This window comes from Lagopus leucura, unplaced genomic scaffold (assembly GCF_019238085.1).
Source record: "Lagopus leucura isolate 7727_CA_CO unplaced genomic scaffold, USGS_WTPT01 Super-Scaffold_100026, whole genome shotgun sequence".
Taxonomy (NCBI): Eukaryota; Metazoa; Chordata; class Aves; order Galliformes; family Phasianidae; genus Lagopus; species Lagopus leucura.
This window is the reverse complement of record NW_024962277.1, coordinates 7,568,529-7,587,225: the sequence shown is the minus strand read 5'-3', so window position 1 is coordinate 7,587,225 and position 18,697 is coordinate 7,568,529. Positions and strand designations below refer to the sequence as shown.

General features: G+C 35.6%; 1 protein-coding gene across 1 annotated transcript in view; it reads left to right on the top strand.

The window, feature by feature from the left end:
- The window catches only part of ATP2B2 (ATPase plasma membrane Ca2+ transporting 2), a 111,977-nt gene that overhangs the window by 52,201 nt on the left and 41,079 nt on the right, over window positions 1-18,697 (top strand). Inside the window, exons 11-13 of the mRNA XM_042880542.1 lie at window positions 11,903-12,144; window positions 12,712-12,946; window positions 18,249-18,428. Coding sequence (XP_042736476.1) covers window positions 11,903-12,144; window positions 12,712-12,946; window positions 18,249-18,428 — 657 coding nt within the window. The remainder of the gene's footprint in view (window positions 1-11,902; window positions 12,145-12,711; window positions 12,947-18,248; window positions 18,429-18,697) is intronic.

The following is an 18,697-nucleotide window of genomic DNA, read 5'->3' as shown; positions in this document are numbered from 1 at the left end:
TAATTTCATGAAAATCAGATTGAATTGATTTCTACAGATCTGTGTATTTTTATGAGTTTTAATTCCAGAGGCATATATTTTACCTTTGTCAGTGAATTCAATTTCTATATTTTGTTTGCAGTGTAAGACAAATACATAATGTAGGTATGTGTTATAGATGAGGCAATGAGACTTTGCAGGCAAAGTATCTTTCTGTACATAAACAAAAAAAAATTCCTTGATATTTTCTTTGAAAGTCTTTTTTTGATAAACATTTTACCAGAATAATCTAGACAGGAGAAAACAATGCACAGCATGCATATCATTTGCTGTGTAAATAATAATTATTAGAGATAACAGATCATGCAGTTAACTGTTTCTGCTGTAGGAATGGTAATTAACAGAAAGTAATGATCTTCACACATGGCTTGCCGTTGAAGTTTTATATAATATGAGGTACAAATACAACTTTTCTTACTAAATGAGCTACTGAGTTAATAACTGAGATGAGCGTGTTTAGGACAGGCCAGGGGGGTGTACAGCACAGGACATGTGATGCCCATCACTCCCTTCCTGTGGTCAGGATGTACGTGCGTTGTCCTGCAAGCTGAGAGCATTTTTTAATAAAGCCTCCTCTTCTGAGAGTTGTATGTGGGGGGTTGGAATGGCATCAGCTGCACAGAAAGCTCCTTCACAGTTGTCTGTGGGGTGGATTTACCTAAGCAAAGCGGGATTAGGGAGCCGAGATCAGAGCAGGGCCATTCTGTAAATCTGCTGTTGACACTGCTACGTGCTACGGAAGGATGGATTTTTTCATTTCTGGCTGGGTTGGCAGAGGCAAGGTAGGTTCCCACAGTATGGCTGAAACGCTGCATGCAGAGAGTGTGCAATACACTCAGATAGAGCTAAGTGCTGCTAAGCTCCTAAGTGCTTCTTATGCAGTGAACTATAGTTGCAAAGGAACCTGGCAATAGACAGCCTGTGAGTGCAGACAAAACTTCCTTAGTTCCTTATCTTCTTCTTTATAAAAGCTGACTGCTGTGCCTTAGTCACACATGCATATGGGTAATGAGGATGGATGAACAGTCCCACATTGTACAGTATAGCCTGACATACTAGCTGAAAGTTGATAATACAGTTGAATTAGATTTATTTTTTTTCTTCATGCCAGTGATATATAAAACCGTATTCCTACTGGCCTTGTTTGCCTTTGCAATTTGGTAATTGCAGATTCAGATTTTTCCCATCAGAATAATTAATCACTGCAAGATAAATAAGAGTGACAGTCACTTAAAAGCTTTTTGTTACTAGAATGATAGCTTTTCTTTTTCTTTTCTGGTTTTCCTGCTTAACTGTATGAGAATGAATAACTTAGTTTTTTTTTTAACTTGTCATGATGCAAGTTTTTCTATCCACTTGCATAGGATTTTCTTTTAAGTTATTTATGTTACCTTTATGTTCTTCTTTTCCTCCGTTCCTGCACTGGTGCAGGATGATTCACTTGTAAGGATAAATGCCAGTTATTTCCAAACATACCTGTAGATGAAAGCAAGCTTTAGAGTCCCCTTTCCTGCACGATATTACAAAATCTTTTCATCTAGATATATAAATACTACTTGTAGTTGTCTGATCATTTTTAGGATCCTTTTTAAAAGATTATTATTTCATTAAAAATGGGTTGCACAGTGAATGATTCTAACATGTGTTTCTGTTCATGCCTGTGGTACCCTGCTGTGATAGTCATCACACTTTGGAGCTCATTATTAACACTGGCTCTAATTCAGTGTTAGCACTTTGTAGGGGATGTTATCACAAAGCAGATTTTCTTGATGGGAGCTTTTGTTTTTCTGTGAGTGGACATAAACCACTTACTTCAGGCACCTATTCTGTGAAATAGATTGCTTTCGCATTCTCTAATCTGTTTTAACATAGATTTCTCTTATCATCAGGAACAGAAATGCAATAATTTCACGTGATAATTTAATACCAGCTTTATAAAAATGACAGGTTTTATAAGCAAACAGTGATGCAAAAAAAAAAAAAGGCTTATTAAAAACAATATAAGATGAATCACCATATAATGTTTCATAGAAGTTACATAATTATATATTATATACTATGCAGTTTGTGGAAGGTTGTCTTTTTATTACTAGAATGTTACATAAAGTCCTTTATGCAGTCAGAGACCATCAGATGAAACTCCACAGGTTTTGAAAAGATGCCATGAGTATTTTAATGTGTTCAGAACTATGCTGTTCTTTAGCATCGCTAAAGAAATGACAGATTTGTTTTGGCAGACACTTGGCGCAGAAAATTAAACTTTTAGAAGGTAATTTTTTAAATTCCAGAAGTACTATTACTTACCTGTCTCGTGCGTAAAGGCAAACAGAGTATGGCTGGCTTCTGCCTATTCTTTAGGAAGACACTGTGACACTTAAATCTATCTGAAATCATGAATGAGTGCTGGGCAGTAGATACAGCTCACTGTTCATCAATTCTGGATGAAAGTCTTGAGTGTGTTAAAAAGCTCCACTGCATATTTCTCATATCAGTGTTATTTTTCTGTGGTTTCTACTTTTTATTCAAGTGAGCAGATAATTAAGTTACTTCACACTTCCCTTCACTCCAAAGAAGGATTGACAATGTTCAGTGCTGATTTGCTAGTTATATTTCTAAAAGGTGAGAGACGAGTTGTCCTTAGAGAATTTTCTTTTAAGAAAGGACAAGATGTTCGAGCTCTCCATCATTCTTTTACTATTTCCTTTTGAATGAACAATCAGATGAAAATTGGCTGCAGTCTCTCAGTCTGTTGTTCTGCCCAGCAAAGGCATCATTCATGGTATCCTGGAGAGGAACTGGCCAGAGGACGGAATTTATAATGTATATCAAACGTTACCCCACCAATCATGCAAAAAAAGTCCCTGTGAGAAAATATTAGATAAGCATTACTATAATGTATTATATACACTTGAATTCCTGCATTTGCTTAACAAAAAAAATAACAACCCTAACTACCAAAGCCAATTTAAAAATAAGTTCAGCTGATACGTGCTGGATTTAAAGAGGATGAGTACATTTTGTTTGATAAACAAAATAGCTGTTGCTAGTCTTTTCGGATTTATTTAGAAATGGATGGTTGAAGAATCCTCTTCCTTACTCTGGAAATGAATACTATTGATAGACATCTTCTGTAATTATGATAGGCTATAATCAGTAGCTCAAGTGAAAAAAAAAGCTTTATTTTTTACGTGGGTAGATTTGCTTTACAATTTGTACATTCAGTTCCTTAAACTATTCAATTTGTTTATGCTGCAACCAGAAAGTGAGCAGCAGGACTGATTTTTGCTGTGGTTTGGTCTTGCTGAAAGTTCAGTTTTCCTATCTGAGCTATATTTAAAAGGCAGAAGTAGAAAATTCAAAGTATTGGCAAGTTTTGTACGTTTTGATACCGCAGACACAAACCAGCTACCTGTAAACAGTGCTAGTTATATTTCAAATTAAAGCTTTTGATGTTTAAATGTAAAGGGCGTGCATTTGCTATTGTTTGATGCGATATGAAAATTTTATACAGTATGATCCTTATCATAGCTCTCTAATGAGGGTTTTTCAGATAATGCATTAGCTTAGAACAGTGGTTTAATGTCTAGAACATAACAAGTTTTCCTTCTTTTCATTTCGAATTAGTAAAAGGCGTGGAGAAGGTTATGCCAATTAAAAAGAGTATATATATAGACAACATGGAATAGATGGTGTGATGCATTTCGGACTACTAAGTGAGATTAATAATTTCATTAATTCCTTATAACTTAATTAAAAGGGAAGAAAAGTAACATTTTGATTATGTCAATTTCAGGAGCACTAAGGTTTTCATAGGCAACCCTGTAGAGAAAGCACTATAGTTCTAGGGAAAGAACTATCGATAGATTACTAAAGCCTGTATGAACATCAGTCAAAGGATGTTTTCCAAATGGATGATTGCTAGTGAGATCATTGATAAACTGAAGAAAATGTCTCTCTCCTTCCTCCAAGCTAAAAAATGAGATTCTTGCCTTAAGACACATGCATCAATGCTATTAATACTGGCAAAAACACAATTCCCCATTAATTTTTCTAATTTGCTAATAACATTTTTAAATTGCAGAAGCTTCCCTGAAATTGGATTCTCACTGTCTGATAAACTCACCATTATGTGGACTGTCTCCTGTTTCTGTTTTCCGTGTCTGCAACTGTTCATGCGATTCATGAAACCTGTCTGATATCAGCACACTGTAAAGCCTCAGTTTAACAGACCTAAAACAAGGTAGCAGGTGCTTTGTTGTCATTATGAAGGTACCAGTTACAGTTCTTCAATTAAGTGCAATTTCTCTTTTGCATTTGAAGAAAAATGTTCAACTTGTTTGTCATTCATGAAAGTATAGCTAACTTTTCCAAAACTGTGGGACAAATTATTGGACAGTTATGAAATCTGTTAATCTGTTCTTAATTATGCTGAGTTTTAGCTTAGAAATGGCACATTCCTCACTCAGCTGTGTGCTCCAAAGATGTTCTTAACAGGGAAGAAGCACACTCTTGCATCTTTCTTACTAGCTAGCATTAACTGAAACCTTAGACTACATTTGAAGTAAATTGGTTGTTAATTAAAGTTAGCTAATAACAATTGTTGTGTTTAATTATTTTAATTATTTTGATTATATAGGTTACTTGTCAACAGTTCTTGTGCTTAAACAAAGCAGGAATAGCGCTGGCATACATCTAACAATTGCCACTTCCCTGTGAATGCGACCGCACAAAAGAACAAGAGTGAAGGTTCTAGTGTCTCAGATTTGGAAATTGAATGCATTATCTTCAGAATTTGAGAGTTAAATTTTAATTAGATTATTATAGAAAATATGAATGATTTTGATCAATAACAGTAGGAAGTCTTTACATACAGACAAATAAGATCTGATGACATAATATAGTAAGACTGTTCTGAGGCAAATATGGAGAAAAAAGGGTCTTAAGATTCATTTTAATCTGTCCACACTGAGGCTAGAATGTCCTAATCATAAGTGTATTATTATTCAGTAATGTTATTCATGGTTATTAAGAGTTCATTTTTTTACCCTGTAATGTGGTGTACACATGTGTCTGCGATGGGAAGCTGTACAGAAGATGCATCCAGGTTCTTCTCATTGGTGCCCAGTGAAAGAATTAAAAATAGGTAATGAGAGAACACAGAAATAGAAAATTTCATTTAAACATAAAAAACATACTTCACAGTCAGGATCAGACCTTAGAATAGGAAGCCAGAAGAGTTTTTAGAGACATTCAAATCCTGACTGGACACAGTGCTGAGCAACCTGCTGTTGTTGAGCCAGTTTTGGAAATGGCACTGGACTGGATGATCCCTGAAAACAGACTCTAATACCTTTCTGTCTCAAATATTTTGTATTTCTGTGAAAAAAGGATTGATATATCAACCTTCAACTCGTGTGAAGAAACAACTTTCAGGCTTGCTATAGTATTTTTTGTCTTTATGCTTTTGTATTCAAATGAATTAGAAGTAAATTTGTCTTTCAAACTATAGGGATACTTCAATTATTTGTTATTAAAGTTAAGGGCAAACTATTAGCTCTCTCTGTATGTTAAAATGGGTAACAGTCAACCAGAGAGGGAGTACAGAGGCTGTCACACCAGCCTTTCAGTTTGTTCTTCATGCATGATTTCGTCTTTCATAACCACTCTTGGGGGAATTTATGGATAGTATCATTTTTTGCTCATTCCTGTTACGTGAACTGAAACAAGCATGAATCCGTATTCACTGAGCCACATCACTGCTGCTCTCCTAACTTTGCTGTGCTGATAGGAAATGTCATGCTGCTTGCTGCATTACGTAATTACTGCTGGCCTCTTTTTAATACAATGACTGCATTGCCCTTATTTGAGGCAACAAGAGATGTTAAAATATGCAGATTTTATATCGTGTTTTGTTTGCATAATCTGTATCCATCTCAAGTGCTAGAAATGAGAATTAAACAAAACCACAGTGTTGCATTAATTAAATAAATAGTTTAGCATTTCAAGGTCTGTCCTCAGAGAATAGGAAGAAATGTTAAATATTTCCAACGCTAATCTGATGCAGGAAGCTATTGTACAGATATATTCTTTCTTACTCCCCATACAGTACTGAGTCAAAAAATCCTACAATTAATTTGCTAGAAAGTCTGAACAGATCTTTTAGTTAAATGGCGATTAAATAAGAAGAAAGGGTCCTGTGCTGGGGGGCACTGCCAAATGGCACTGCTGTCACTCATCTGAGGAGCCTGCTTCTTGTCAGCTGAAGGGTCCAGCTCACGTCTGATGAGTCACATAGGGGAGTCTTTTAAACTGCTTCTCTCCTACTCATTGCAGCTGAGCTCAGCAGTTTGTCCTGGTCAATAGCTATGAGAGATATGGAGGTAATCTCATGGCTTTAATAATTGAACAGGCAGCAGGTTTAGAGTCCTGATTTAGCCTTGATATGCAATATCAGTACACAACTTCACTGTAGAACAGAGAGAGCTAAGTGATATGATACTGCTGGCTGCATTTAGCAGTTAGTAATTAAGGAGACATACACTAAGTGGTTCAGTGAAAAGGCAGCTCTGCTGCCCACCAGTATTAAGTAACAACTTACAACTGCTATTAAACAATATTGTTTACATTTCTAGTTTTCGTCTTCAGATTTGATCTCCCTTGAGAACTGCTGAAACATATTTCAAGTGTTTTTGGTTTAGTTTGTCTGGAATGTCAGTCTTTGCTTCCAGAACATACACAGTATGGATTAAGAGGTGCACATACATTTTTTGCTGCCTAAACTGAGTCCAAAATGTATGTACCATTAGAAACCTTGAAATGACGACTATGTAATGGAACCACAAAAGATGATGTATTTTGGAGCAAGCCGATCAAAATCAGGATCTTAGGGGTGGTGGATGAAATTGGATACAATTGAAATGCTCTGCTTGAATATGAAAATTAAAGGAAGAGATCTGTGTTGGTTTAACATACGAACATTTAAAATCCTGTTGAAGGTATAAAGGAGAAATTTCATTTTCTGATGAACAGGCACCACAGATGAATGGGAACACTTATGTTACTCTAATTTAAACCATTCAAAAAAATAAAAGCTTTTAAGTTTTGAATGTTGGGCTTTAAAGCCAGTGAGTGAGATCAGAACGTACATAAGGTTAACTCAGTCTGTTGCTCCTGATGCCAAAACAGTTATGCAAGCAGCTCAAAGAAGTTAGAAGTTCTCTCTCAATCCCTTTATGCTGACCTCAATTCAAACTGATTTTTTATTTTAAATGAATTTCAACAGGATTGTACCTTATAGTGGTGATTACGAATGGCAAATATATTATCAGAAAGCATTCTCTATAATATAACGTGTTATTTTCAGTGCTCTGTGTGACAAAGAGACAACTTAATGTTTGTTTATGTGAAAAGCCACTTAAAATTCCAAACAGTCTGAGGACAGACTGTGATCTTCCTCATCACTTAATTGTCTTAATTCTAGAATTGTCCTCAAGAGGACTGAGGATCAGAATCTGTACAGGATACAAAGAGCTATGTTTTATTTTCAGTGTATTTTTTATTTTGTTCTACATAAACTCATAGCTTTTTGATAGTATAGAGCTGAAAACAGCGATGTGTAGTGAATTTTATCTTCAGGATGCTGTATGTTTTTCTATATATAAGGGTTTTTCAAGAATAAAATGTCTGCACTTGGTTAAATAAGATTGTCCTAGTCATGTGGATAATTAACATGGAAGACGTAGTCTGCCCAGAAGGTGTGAAGTCTTGCAGCATAGAAAACTAATGGTATCCTGAGCTACTCTAGGGAAAGTGTTGCCAGCAGCCTGAAGGAGGTGATTTTTTCCCCTCTGCTCAGCACTGAAACAACTGGAGAGCTCTGTCCAGTGTTGGGCTTCACAGTACAAGAGACGTTTTTGCCACTGAAGAGTCTAGTGAAGGGTCCCAAAGATGCTGAAGGGACAGGAGCTTCTCTCCTATGAGGAGACAGAGAGCTGGGACCTCTCAGCTGAGCCTGGAGACTCACGTGAATCTTACTCAATGTCTGTCCATCTCTGAAGGGAGGATGCAATGAAGATGGAGCCAGGCTCTTGTCAGTGTTGCCTAGTCCAGGACAAGAGACAAGGGACACAAACTGGAACTCAGAATGTTTTCTCTGAACAACAGAAAATCTTTTTAATGGTGAGGGTGGCCGAGCCACTGAAACAGGTTACTGAAGGGGGTTGTGGATTCTCCCTCACTGGAGATTTAAAGGCATCTGGACGTGGCGATGAACAAGTAGCTCTGGGTGGCCCTGCTGGTGAAGGGAGGTTGGACAAGTAATTCCCTTGAAACCTCAGCTATTCTGTGATTCTTTGGTTCAAGTACAGAATGGCATTTTTTCACAATTTAATTTGAAAAATGTATTTTCCTCTGTCTGTTGTGAATGGACATTACATGTCTATTCAATGCAATAAAGACATAATCTAGCAAAGTTAGTTTATTATTTTCATAGAAGTTTCTGATAAATTTCTGATAATCGTTATTCTAGAACAGAAAAACATAGTCTGAAACAAGTGAAGGCTTCATATAATATATGAAACCCTAATACTTTGATTTTGAAAGACGAGGTGGATCTACTTGCCAGTTTCTCTCTTCTTACATCAGAAATGGCAAATGAGAAAATGAAGTTTACTAAGTGTTATAGTAAAAAACAAAGCCTTTTTATTTCTTAATATATTTTTAAAAGATGGAAAAATTTTATAAGATATGCTCTCCATTTTATCTTTCTTTTTTCCATTTACCCATTTTAACTGGTGTTTTTCTATTGAAATAATTCTGAATTTCTTTTTAAATCCAAATTCAGTAGTAAATCAATGCTAACTGTTGGTTTTGGCATACTTTGACCTGGAGACCTGTTTTGATTTGATTGTTGTAACAACCTTTTAACATCTGCCTGCAGTTTGTTTTACATGAAAGTACGTACTTAAAATTGAAATACTATTCTTGCGTAAATAATGTAAAGACTTGGGAGAAGCATTTGAAATTATACAGTGGTTAGTGGGAACTATTTATTGAGCATCGGATCAATGTCTTCCCAGTAGAACTGAGCTCAGGAAAACCAATGCATTTAAAAGTTTTTATTCTGCAAATCACATTTCAGAGGCTTTTTCTCATACGGTGTGAAAGCATTTTCATTCTCTGAGTTAATGAAGTGATTCCTAGTTAATTATTCAAAAGTAACTACTTTGTGCAGTCTTTTAAATTGCGTTCCAGGTGCCATAACCTGCAGGTTTCAGCAAACAGTACATTTAGATTCACCACAGTACAAAATTTTAACAGCTAGCAGCTTCTGCGAAGGATTGTCAAGAATGGTCTTCAAGGAAACTAGTTTTGGCATATAGATTTTCAGCTGAAACAGTACAGGGAAGGAAGTGCTACTTGCCAGCTCTCATCACCATATGTTTTATTTTAATGTAATGTACAAAGAGTACAGAGACAGCAGCTGCTCTAGAGGGAGGTGGCCACTTGTTAGCAGATTTTGAAACCTTTCTGAAATGTCTGTTCATTTTCTTTTCACTGGTATTTTTTCCCTATGCTTACGTATTAGCATTCAGAAGATGATCACTAAAAGTAGTCTATTTTTAGACCACTGTGAGTTGAGGGAAGTGTGATCTACTCTATGAACAAACAAAACCAAATTTTGCAAGGACTGTAGTTTGCATACTGTGAAATGTAGGTAGACTTTTATTTTCTCAGTATCCATTCACAGCTACTTATGATGAAATCGTATGTATAAACAAACTATTTTCTAGGATTCTGTGTTTGTGTTGGAAAGAAATCTGTATGTATTTAAATGGTTTCCAGTGTGGATTTCCTTGCTTGCTATGTCCACGTTTATGTCAGTGTTGAGATTCACTGTCTTTAGTGGCAGAGAAAATCAACATTAATAGGGATTTAAAGCTAAAATGGAATGAGTTTGATAAAATGTATGCAGAGAAATCAGCCCTCCCTAACACTGCTACTCATGCAGTGAAGTTGATTAAATCCACTGTTTTGAATAACCTGAAGTTCTTAGCATGTTTTGAGAACTGTGTGCCTGCAATGTTGTGAAAATTAACCTTATTTATTCAAGTGAACCAGCATTTTGAAGAGTAATTTGTTGATTCCTACCTGAAATTTTTCTGTCTGCTGAATTCAACAATCCTTTGAAATGCATGTAACTGTATGTCACTGGGTCTTAAGGCAGGAATTCTTAAGTGAATTTGAGAATCCAAAGGGAAGTTGCATCACACTGTTACGGGATTGTAGGAGGGCATGGTTTTACAGTATGTAATAAAACTAATGTACCATATTAGCATATTTTTAGGTGTGTTTTACTTTGACTATGGGGCGTAATGCTAAAATGTCATAGTAATACAAATCTGACCCATGTGAGGTCATGGTTCATATCAAATCTAGCAGTGTTACAATTTGTTTCTGAAAGGATAAATTTTTCTGGAACTGATTTTTTTTATTCTGCACTGTTCACCTTAGAAACATCTCTCTCTGTTAAGGAAATTATATTAATTTGTCACCAGGTATATGCACCTTGTCTGGCGATAGAAATGTAGTTCTTAGGTAAATCTGGTCAAGTTTTTTTGTCCCCCCATATTGGTCTGTTATTATCTATCAGTCATTCATTTTCAAACTAGCTGCAAAAGTGTTTCTCTGGGATATTTACTAATAATTCCCTAAAGTTGTCCTTTCTGCTCTTTGTGACAGAACTTGTTGCAAGAATTTAAAGAATTTAAATCCAATTTGCAATTTGCAAATTTGCAATTTGCAATTTGAGTTTATCATTCCCTGAGTTATTCTTCATCCCACAGATATTTCACAAGTAGACTGGATTTAAAAGTCTACGCTGAGAACAGGGATGTCATTCTGAATACAGTCACTCATCTCTGATTCTGCAAAACGTGAGGGAAATGTTTAAGTCACACAGGAACTGATGGCTTAGGCTTATCAAATGCAAATGCTTTAAATGGTGTGATACTTTGCAAATTAAAATTTTGAAAGAACTTTTTCTTCTTTTGGGTCTCATAGCTTAAGTAAACACTTTTCTAATTCTATTGAGTAGAGGAAAATTTAAGTTATCAGCAGTCTAGAGCTCACATGAGTCCCTTAAGTCTATCTGGAACCTTTGTAACACAGGAACTTTTTATTTGGAGATATTTACCCCCCCTATGAAAGTTCTATGTGAAATATGTTTGTTTAATAGGACAGTGCAGCCCTCCTCATGCTTGTAAGTACTGAGAAACATGAGGAGTTACAGAATGATTAACATACTTTTTCTTTTTTTTTTTTTAACATATGAAGCATTTGCTGTCTGAAGCAGCTGACTAATGTATTCTAGAAACAGGTGCTTCTAGAAGTAGAATTATTGTTCAGCAGGTTCTTGAAAATGCCATTTTCATGGAGATTTACTATTATGATTAGATGTAGATTTACTTTTTTATTAAGAACTGGCTGCTAGAACAAAAGGCTGTCTTTCTTTAATTCACCATTAAAACCAACAAAAACAATTCTCTTCAAATGAGAACAGCAAATATTCTGTTTGCAGTAAATAAAAATCAATTACGTTGGTCCTAAAGTAAGTAATTACATTCTTAATGATATGCTATCAGAAACTCTTCAGCTGTCCATGGCTGACTTAGAAGACATGTGAGATTGAATGTATTTGGGTAGTTTTTAAAAATGGGAAGGGACGTGACTGCATATTTAAAATTCAGATTTTAAATTGTCCATTGTAACTTCGTTTTAATTTTGTTTTTTTTGTTTTAATTGGGCAGAAACATTGTGTACAGCAAAGTTATAGGAACTAATATCTAATTTTTTCTTCCTTCAGCCACCAGAAAAGGAGGGCGGCCTGCCTCGGCAGGTGGGCAATAAGACAGAATGCGGTCTCTTGGGCTTTGTCCTGGATTTGAAGCAGGATTATGAGCCTGTTCGGAGCCTCATCCCTGAGGAGAAACTTTATAAAGTTTACACATTCAACTCTGTGAGAAAGTCAATGAGCACTGTCATTAAAATGCCAGATGGTAGCTTCCGAATGTACAGCAAAGGAGCTTCTGAAATTGTTCTGAAGAAGTAAGTTCAATGGATTTCTTGTTGTGTTTTTCCAAAATCTTAATGATGCAGAACTTTCTGATGCTAATAAGACATTCCTGGCAATTCTGGTATTTGGAATATGCTAATCACAGTAGAAAAATGACACGATTCAGTACAAAGCTGTTACTGTTCTCCTCAATCCCCACCTCCCACTTGCAAAATTGTTTGACATCTTTTTCTTATCATTGGCTAACATAAAATTTGGATCTTTTAATGCATTTTTCATCTATATTCAGTCATTTATGAATAGTTTCTTTCAGTTCATAAACACATTTGGAAAATAAGGATGTTTAAATTTCTTTGCAAGTTCTTAGCTCACTAATTACATGTGGTTTTGGGAAGTAATGGATGAAAGGGTCTGAGAGTCTCCATAAGAAGTTACAGACAAATTCTTCCTGACAATATTTCAGTAGTGAATCTTTTGGTTTAATCTAGAAATTTGCACAAAAAAGAAGATGTTGAAGGAAAAGAGCTAATACATGGAAATACTTTTCAGCAGTTGTATAATATACAATCACACTTTCATTTTTTACTGAAATAAAATAGGTGTTCCAGGATCCTTAATGCAGCTGGTGAGCCTCGTATCTTCAGACCACGTGACCGGGATGAAATGGTGAAGAAAGTGATTGAACCAATGGCCTGTGATGGATTGAGAACTATCTGTGTTGCTTTCCGAGACTTCAGCAGCAGCCCAGAACCTGACTGGGACAATGAAAATGACATTTTATCTGATCTGACTTGCATCTGTGTTGTTGGCATTGAAGATCCAGTAAGACCAGAGGTAAATTAAATTCTTATGTTATAAAGTAGTTCTTAGAGAATGAAACATGAATTGATTTCTAGATTTCTTGTGGTTTTCATCTTTTCTTTTTCTTGTTTTATGTAGCTGTAACAAAGATGATGATAGTGAACTTTAAAAACAAGCTTTAGTTGATTGAGAAAAATAATTAATTTGATAAAAGTTCATTTAAATTTAGCAGCATAGGTCTTTGTGAGCTAGAGGATTTAAATGATTTAAATTTCTCTCATGGAAGAGTATGCTGGAGAATTGTCAGCAGTTTTATTGTGCTCTCAACGTGGTGAGGTGCAAGTAGAAAAAAAACAGGAGTAGTGACTATAATTGCCATGACTGTAATTGTGTGATATCTTCCACAGCTAACACATGTAGTCTCAGAGATCTGTGTTTTACTAAAACATCTGCCACTTTACAGACTGTCCTAAGAATGTAACTTGTGGCTATTCAGGAGAACTTGTAAATAGCATCTTTGGACAAGGAAAATCTTGGACATGCTGTAGATTTTGTGGATGCTGTTCTTAAATGGCTTTAAAAATGGGCCTAAAGCTTAAATTCAAGTTAACTGAGAAAATCAGTATGTGCACAATGGAAGGAGGTGACGTATTATTCCAAATCGGTCTTTAATGAGACTTATCCTGCTACTACACTTGTGAATTATATTACTACAGTAATACCAAAGGCATAAAGGGAGGTAGAAACATTGCTTGTGACAAACATACGTGGTCCTTGATAGTTAATCCTGGCAGTGGGAAATCAGTTCAATTTTACATTGTAGAAACTGACCTACTGAGGGTACACCCCAAAATTTAAAATGTAGAGAATAAAATGCTGGCATCTGCAATATCTTCTTTTGATGTTTTACTCACTGACTCAACCATAAGCATATGGCCATAGCATGCAGCTGCACAATGTGATTTGAGAGCACCAGTCCCAACACCCACTGCAGATGAGAGGGTGTGATTAAATGTTATCCCATTTTGCTTCAGGAAATTAATTCTTTGATGGTGCAGTTATTTCAGTAGATGATTAATGACTGTGGGTTTGCTCTGGAATAGGATCACTGAATGGTAACTGAAATTTCCCTACACAAAAAGAGTATGTTCTGATTCTGCATAAAGTACCTTGGTTCCAATATTGGTCTTTTTTGCTGTCTTGTTATTCTTCTTCTTTTTTTTTTAATTTTTTAAATAACATCTAAATCTTTGTGTTTGATCCACTGACAAATGGTGGCAATGTTAAGACATGCAAGGAAAATTATTTCCCTAAGTCAGTTTTAAATTAGGCCTTTATACACTTTTGACTGCTGTAACTTTGAAAAATAAGTGAAGGAAACTAGCATGGTATAATTACACCTACAGGCACCAATTGCATAACTGCACTTTGAATGATCATGGATATGTTTGACTTTTTTTCAGTATCGAGAAATGTAATCATATCCAGTAAGTCTTGGCTAAGTGAAAACAATGATAAAACCTTTACCTCTGCAGTCACTGGATAAACAGCTTTCACTTTAACTGTCATCAGATGGTGTCTTGCTGCTAATCCATCTGTCCCTACACTTCACACTGCATCTTGAAAACTATTTTAAAATAATATTAAAATATTCTTTCTGCATGGATCCCACTCCTAATGCTCTAACTAGAATACAGATAAGCTCAGGAAGTTTGTAAAGTGTCAGTGACCAATGGAACTATGAACCAGTTCTCTTCACCTCCAAAACTGACTAATGATACACATTGTTCAAAAATAGCTTTAAGTCGGATTATGTGTAAGACTGAGGGAATGGGTAGCAATAGGATTTGCAGATAATTTTTAAAATAGCTGCAAATTATCCTTTCCTTATTCTGAGCATGTTTTATGAGAAAGCTGCTCTCATTTCATAGGCAGTAATTTCGTACAAACAAAGAGGTCAAGTCTAAAGTCTGTTTAAAGGATCAAAGAAGATGAAGGTATCAAAACACTGTTTCTAGAAAATTATCTGACATGTATTGATTTTCTTGTAATTATATAAAAAAATTGTAGTGACTTTTTTTTCATTGCAAGAGACATGATAAAATGTTTATCATTTCAGATTTTGCCATATGTAGGACAAGCCTATAGTTCTTTTTCTGAGACTTTGTTTTGTGGGAATTTTTCCCCATATCCCTTTCAACTGTTTTATAATCCAAAAAACTCCAAGACACAATAACAACATGAATTTCTTGAAAATTGTCTCTGTATGATACATCTCACTCAATTCTGTATCACTCAAATTGCCACTGTAGTTGCAAACAGTAAGATATTGAGCTGTAATAAATTATCATATTATTTTACCAGGATTAATTCCACCTATTAAACAGAAACACCATTTTCTGCAGGAGAAAAAGCATAAAAATGAGAACTGTTATTATTATTTCTGTTTTATTGATATTCTCAGTATTCATGGATATCAGGATTTATTCTGTCAGAATTGGCAGATTAAGTAATTCCAATAAAGCAATCCAGTGTCACCATCCTGAAAATCTTTACTGTCCCTTCTGCTCCGATGTTTTCACTAAGAAAGGCTTGATTTTTTTAACTTTGTTTTACTTAAGATTTTTTTGCCTATATGCATTGTTGGTGTGTTCAAATATTCACATATTTGGCATACTGCAGTGTCAGTGTTGCCATGCTATCAAGAGTACTGCATCTGTTCTGATTATAGTGCAGGGTCTTTCTTGCCATTGCATTTCCTTCCATGCATTACAAGATGATGAATTATTCAACAATGGTATCCAGCAACTGACAAGCTTTAGCTGGAGTGTAACCACTGGACACCCATGAATTTTGCATACTTTGGTTACTTAGGTTGATGAAATTCAGGCTCTAGCTTATTCATTGTCAGCAGCTGCTTTTATCAGCCACTGAACTAAATACCTACTTGATAGTTAGCTTCTTTTTTTTTACATTTTTTTTCCTTCGATAAATCTACAATAAAAGAACCAGCAGAATGATGTCTTGTGCCCACAGAGATATGTCTGTTTATTTTGTCAGTCTTTCTTTATTGGCTTTAATGAGTCTGTACTGGTTTATAGCAATTTGCCAAGGTACAGCTCCAATCTGTTATATCTAGGCACTGAATATAAATCAGTTCTAAATTTCACGTATTTGTCACCTGATTTTGGTAGGTAGTTGTTCACTGGATAACCTCTGCATGCATATGTAGAAAGGTTTTCTTTGCAGAAAGAAAATTTAAACATTTGAAGTATGTGCCTAAATTCTGCATACGGATGGAAAATATCTGCTTCCACTGCCCACTCAGTCTGCCACGACTCTTTCTTCCCTACAGCATTAAAAAACATGAACAATATTTTAGGCATAATTACTGTACACAGTGTAAGTCAGATACCACCCACCAGCTGTCCAAAAATGAGAGAAGTGGGAGCTAGAATTATTTCCCTAACTATATGTGAGTTTGAGGTGTATTTGAAACTAGGCTGTCCTCCCATGACCTTGGTTAATGGGACCGGCACTTTATGTGAATATTTCTGTTTTTCTGTTTGTACTGTAATTTATTTTTCTCCTTCATGGTTCATATACTATGCTGGATTTAGAGGCAGTCATCTAAATCTGTCATAACCCTATGCATGAGGGTCACCAGAGTTAAGTGGATATTAAGGGCGCTCCGACTTGGCAAATGGGATGTAGTCAAGATTATTATTACTGTAGAAACTGAGCAAATCAGAAGTCATTTGCTTAAGTCATAAATCTGAGCTGGTTGTATGTGTCCCACAGAATTCTCTCTATCACAATGTAAAGAGGTTGGGGTGGCCCAAATAATGTTTCCAGGATGCAATTGTTGGGAAGAATATTTGCAGTTAATAGAGATGAGGGAATGGGAAGATAAACCTCTGACCCTTGATTTTTCTCTTGCTTCTGTCATCTATGTAGAAAGTCATTCTGCCAACGGCACGTTTCTGTGGGTGCAGCAGTTTTCTTCACAGTAGTGAGAAAAGTACTGGTCTGTTCCTCAACTAGGTGTTCAATGAGGAAAAGAGATGCCTCAACTGCCTCTTGTTTATTAAAGAGGAAAGAACACAACTGACCAGATGAGCCATTATTTCCTGTGTATGTGCATCTGGCTGAGTTGATTTAGAAGTGTTGGAGACATTTCTAGTATCATTATTCAAGTGAATAGCACTATTTTTTTCCTGTGGAAAAAGTATGTTAATGAAGATGCAGAAACATGGTGTGAAATTGTACTCGCTGATTAGAATAATCATTATCTACAGTACGGTTTAAGAGTGTATAATATTTATCTCTAGTGTGACATTCAGTCCAAAATGTATAGCCTTTCTGGCTCTATGATCTCTTTAGAAGTAGAGTATTTGCCACGCTGAATAAGAATGGTGGTTGTCAATCAAAGGCAACGTGCTGCCCCCAGCAGTGTCGACTGTAAATACAGGGGAACTTAAAATGACTCGCCAAGCAGAACATTAGCAGTGCAATGTTGTAAATGGTGGCTCCTTTCTTGATAGTTTCTGTAGTAATGGATGAGGTCAATCCAGTCTAATTAGTGACAAGTTCTACAGCATAACTGCACTACACTGACGGCTGACTACAGTAAGGTGGTGCTACTGTAGTCAGTAATATTCATTTTGATGCCACTTCTTAAACTGAATAGGTTTGTTTTGTTTTTGAAAATTGCTGATTATTATTATTTTAAAATGAGAATTCTTTTCATTGCATATTTCTATTTAAAAAGCCTTTCTTATTTTTAAATAAATTGGTTTCAAGTAAGTGTGTAGATTCTACGTTCATCTCACGTACCATTACACACTAAATGCTCTGTCATTGATATACCTACTGTGCAGCAGTAGAAGGTAGTTTCATGAAGAAATAAAGCTAAGGGAAATCATCCTTCGTTTTTAATTTTTTTTAAAATAAATGATTCATGAAACACTGAAGTCATTTATATCTGGAAATTCCACCTGTTGATATGCATAAATTTGAGTAGTAATGCTGTTATAAAAACTTGATTTTACTGAAAGGAAAATCTGGATCAGAAGTTAAATTATATTATTTTTCTGTACAAGATAACTGTATTCTCATGTTTTCATGTATATTGAATATTTTAGGTTCAGCACACTGCACCTCAGTGCTGAAAAGAAAAAAAAAATAAAGCAAAGCTTCGGAATACTCCTGTTTATATTAAAATCAAGAGAATCTTTAGGCAACTGATCTGAAAACTGACCTGATTGGGAACATCTGGCTTGTATTTCTGTCTCATATCTGGAAATTTTCTTTCCCTGTTATATTGCTTTTGTAGGTCCCAGAAGCCATAAGAAAGTGCCAGCGAGCTGGAATTACGGTCCGCATGGTCACTGGAGACAATATCAACACAGCACGTGCCATTGCCATAAAGTGTGGAATCATTCATCCAGGAGAAGACTTTCTTTGCCTTGAAGGGAAAGAATTTAACAGGAGGATCCGAAATGAGAAGGGAGAGGTAATTCATGTGCTAAATCCATACATATTAAGAGTGTGCCACAAAAACAGTGAGAATACTGACATGCTGCTTCTCCTTTGCTGAGGTGTACATTGCTTCAGTAAAGACTACTTGGAGAGACTGGTACTTTTTTCTAGCAGTATTCTTTTGCAACTTAAAATACTTTTGAAAAGCCACTCTTTCCTTCTTAGAATGCAGAACCGCTACAAGTTTTGTGCTAGATTTATTCAGCATATTTTAGAACCATAGCATACCCTTCAAGAAACTCA